The following is a 1,797-nucleotide window of genomic DNA, read 5'->3' as shown; positions in this document are numbered from 1 at the left end:
TCTTGTCCAATCTAACTTATTCATAAAAATAATTTTTGATCTAAATCGAGTCGTTAACAACGCCTCCTGTCAATAGTTATGGGTGTAAATGCAAATACTTTTGAATCTACTCATATCTAATTTAATTAAGATTTAATTATATTTGATGAGTTATAAAATTATAATTTATAATATTATTAATTTATGATATTTTATTAACATACTATAAATTTTTTTCTTATATTTTTTATATATACATGTAATATTACTATAATTTTATATTTATATATACATTTAATATTATTTTAGTTAATATTATTATAATTTTATTTTTATGTAACTTTATGATTTTTAAATGATAAGGATAACATGACTCCTCTAAGAATAATTTAAAAATAAAATTACATCATAATTTATGAAAAGTGACTCTTACTAGCTACAATAATAAATGTTAAAATAACAAGAACAACATTATTTTTATTTGATTAATTTATAATAACATTATTATAATAAATAATTTAAGAACAATATTATATTCTTAAAAATAATTAAAAAATAAAATTACACCTTAACTTTAAAATAAAAAAAACAACTTGTAATTTACTGTTTTACGCACCGAAGGCAACTAAAGATTATAAAATGGCACAACACATTGACTTGGTCACCAATATTGCAAAAGACTTGCTTGACCTTTCCTACATAAACCACTTCTCTTCTTTTCCTTTCATCTTCTTCAACAACTCTCCCTGCTTTTCTCTTTCCTCACCAACAAATAGTAATAAAACTCACAAAAAGCTTCCAAGATCTCTTCCATGGCTGGTCTTCAAAGATCCGCAGTCTCTTTCAGAAGACAAGGCTCATCTGGCTTCGTCTGGGACGACAGGTTCTTATCAGAAGAGTTGAACAGAGCCAACCAGAAAGATGAAAACGAAAAACAGAAACAAGAAGACGACCGTGAAAAGTCTGAGATTAAAGAACTTAACGCAGGCACAAGCGTCCCACCAATCAATACGATTGACCGTAGTCGTTCAACCGGCGGCGGACGGGGGTACCGGACCGGAAAAGTGTCTCCGGCAGTTGAGCCGCCGTCTCCAAAGCTCTCTGCTTGTGGATTTTGCGGCGCTTTCGGGAGAACAGGGGACAACGGTCACAGAACAAGGCCTGGTAAGCACAGATCGAGGTAGTTCGTGTTCTATGATTTTCCGGTGAACGGAGACAGAATGTTCCGGCGGATATGAGGGGTAGGTCTCATCAATTCGTTTCGATTAAGCGTATGTCGAAGTTTTTAGGTCCTATAAAAGGGTTGAGTTCATGTCAGAAGAAAAGAAACAGAGTACTCTGTTCTGGTTTAAGTTGTTATCTGTAAGTTTTGGAGAAAATGTATATTTTTTTAGATACGGTGTTTTAATTAATTATATATTATTTAAATTTTACTGATTAAAATGTGCTTGTCGGTTAGTTAAAAAACAGAGAATATTGAAGAATAGCTTATTGTCACGGGCTGAGAGTCTGGCGCAGCACACGGCGCCCGTGCGGCGTCCTGGAGGACCCCATAATCCTCAGGACAAGCCTTACCACGTACGGATCACACTGGTTTCGCCCTGCCATGGGCTCATCAGGGAGGCGGCACTAGCCCCCGACCAGTTGTGCACACAGTCCGAAGACTGAGGCAGAACACCCCCAATGCTAATGTCGCCCCCTTTACCCATATTGTGCGAGGCTAACCAGCGGACCGTTCATTATCTTGGTCTTTACACGGTCACGGAAATATCATCCGTGACATTCTCCCACACCCAATCTAGCACGCCCTCGTGCTAG

General features: G+C 36.2%; 1 protein-coding gene across 1 annotated transcript; it reads left to right on the top strand.

Moving 5' to 3' along the window:
- The first annotated feature begins 711 nt into the window (after window positions 1-711).
- On the top strand, window positions 712-1,422 carry LOC129299161 (MAPK kinase substrate protein At1g80180-like). Its single transcript, XM_054937614.1, has one exon. It carries the CDS (start codon window positions 792-794, stop codon window positions 1,161-1,163), a length of 372 nt encoding a protein of 123 aa, XP_054793589.1. The 5' UTR covers window positions 712-791; the 3' UTR covers window positions 1,164-1,422.
- The last annotated feature ends 375 nt before the right edge of the window (window positions 1,423-1,797 follow it).

The sequence above is a fragment of the Prosopis cineraria genome, unplaced genomic scaffold, assembly GCF_029017545.1.
Source record: "Prosopis cineraria cultivar Desert tree isolate PC_DT_omini unplaced genomic scaffold, ASM2901754v1 PC1060, whole genome shotgun sequence".
In the NCBI taxonomy this organism is placed as follows: domain Eukaryota; kingdom Viridiplantae; phylum Streptophyta; class Magnoliopsida; order Fabales; family Fabaceae; genus Prosopis; species Prosopis cineraria.
Note: the sequence above shows the minus strand (reverse complement) of the source record. Positions and strands in the feature narration are given on the sequence as shown.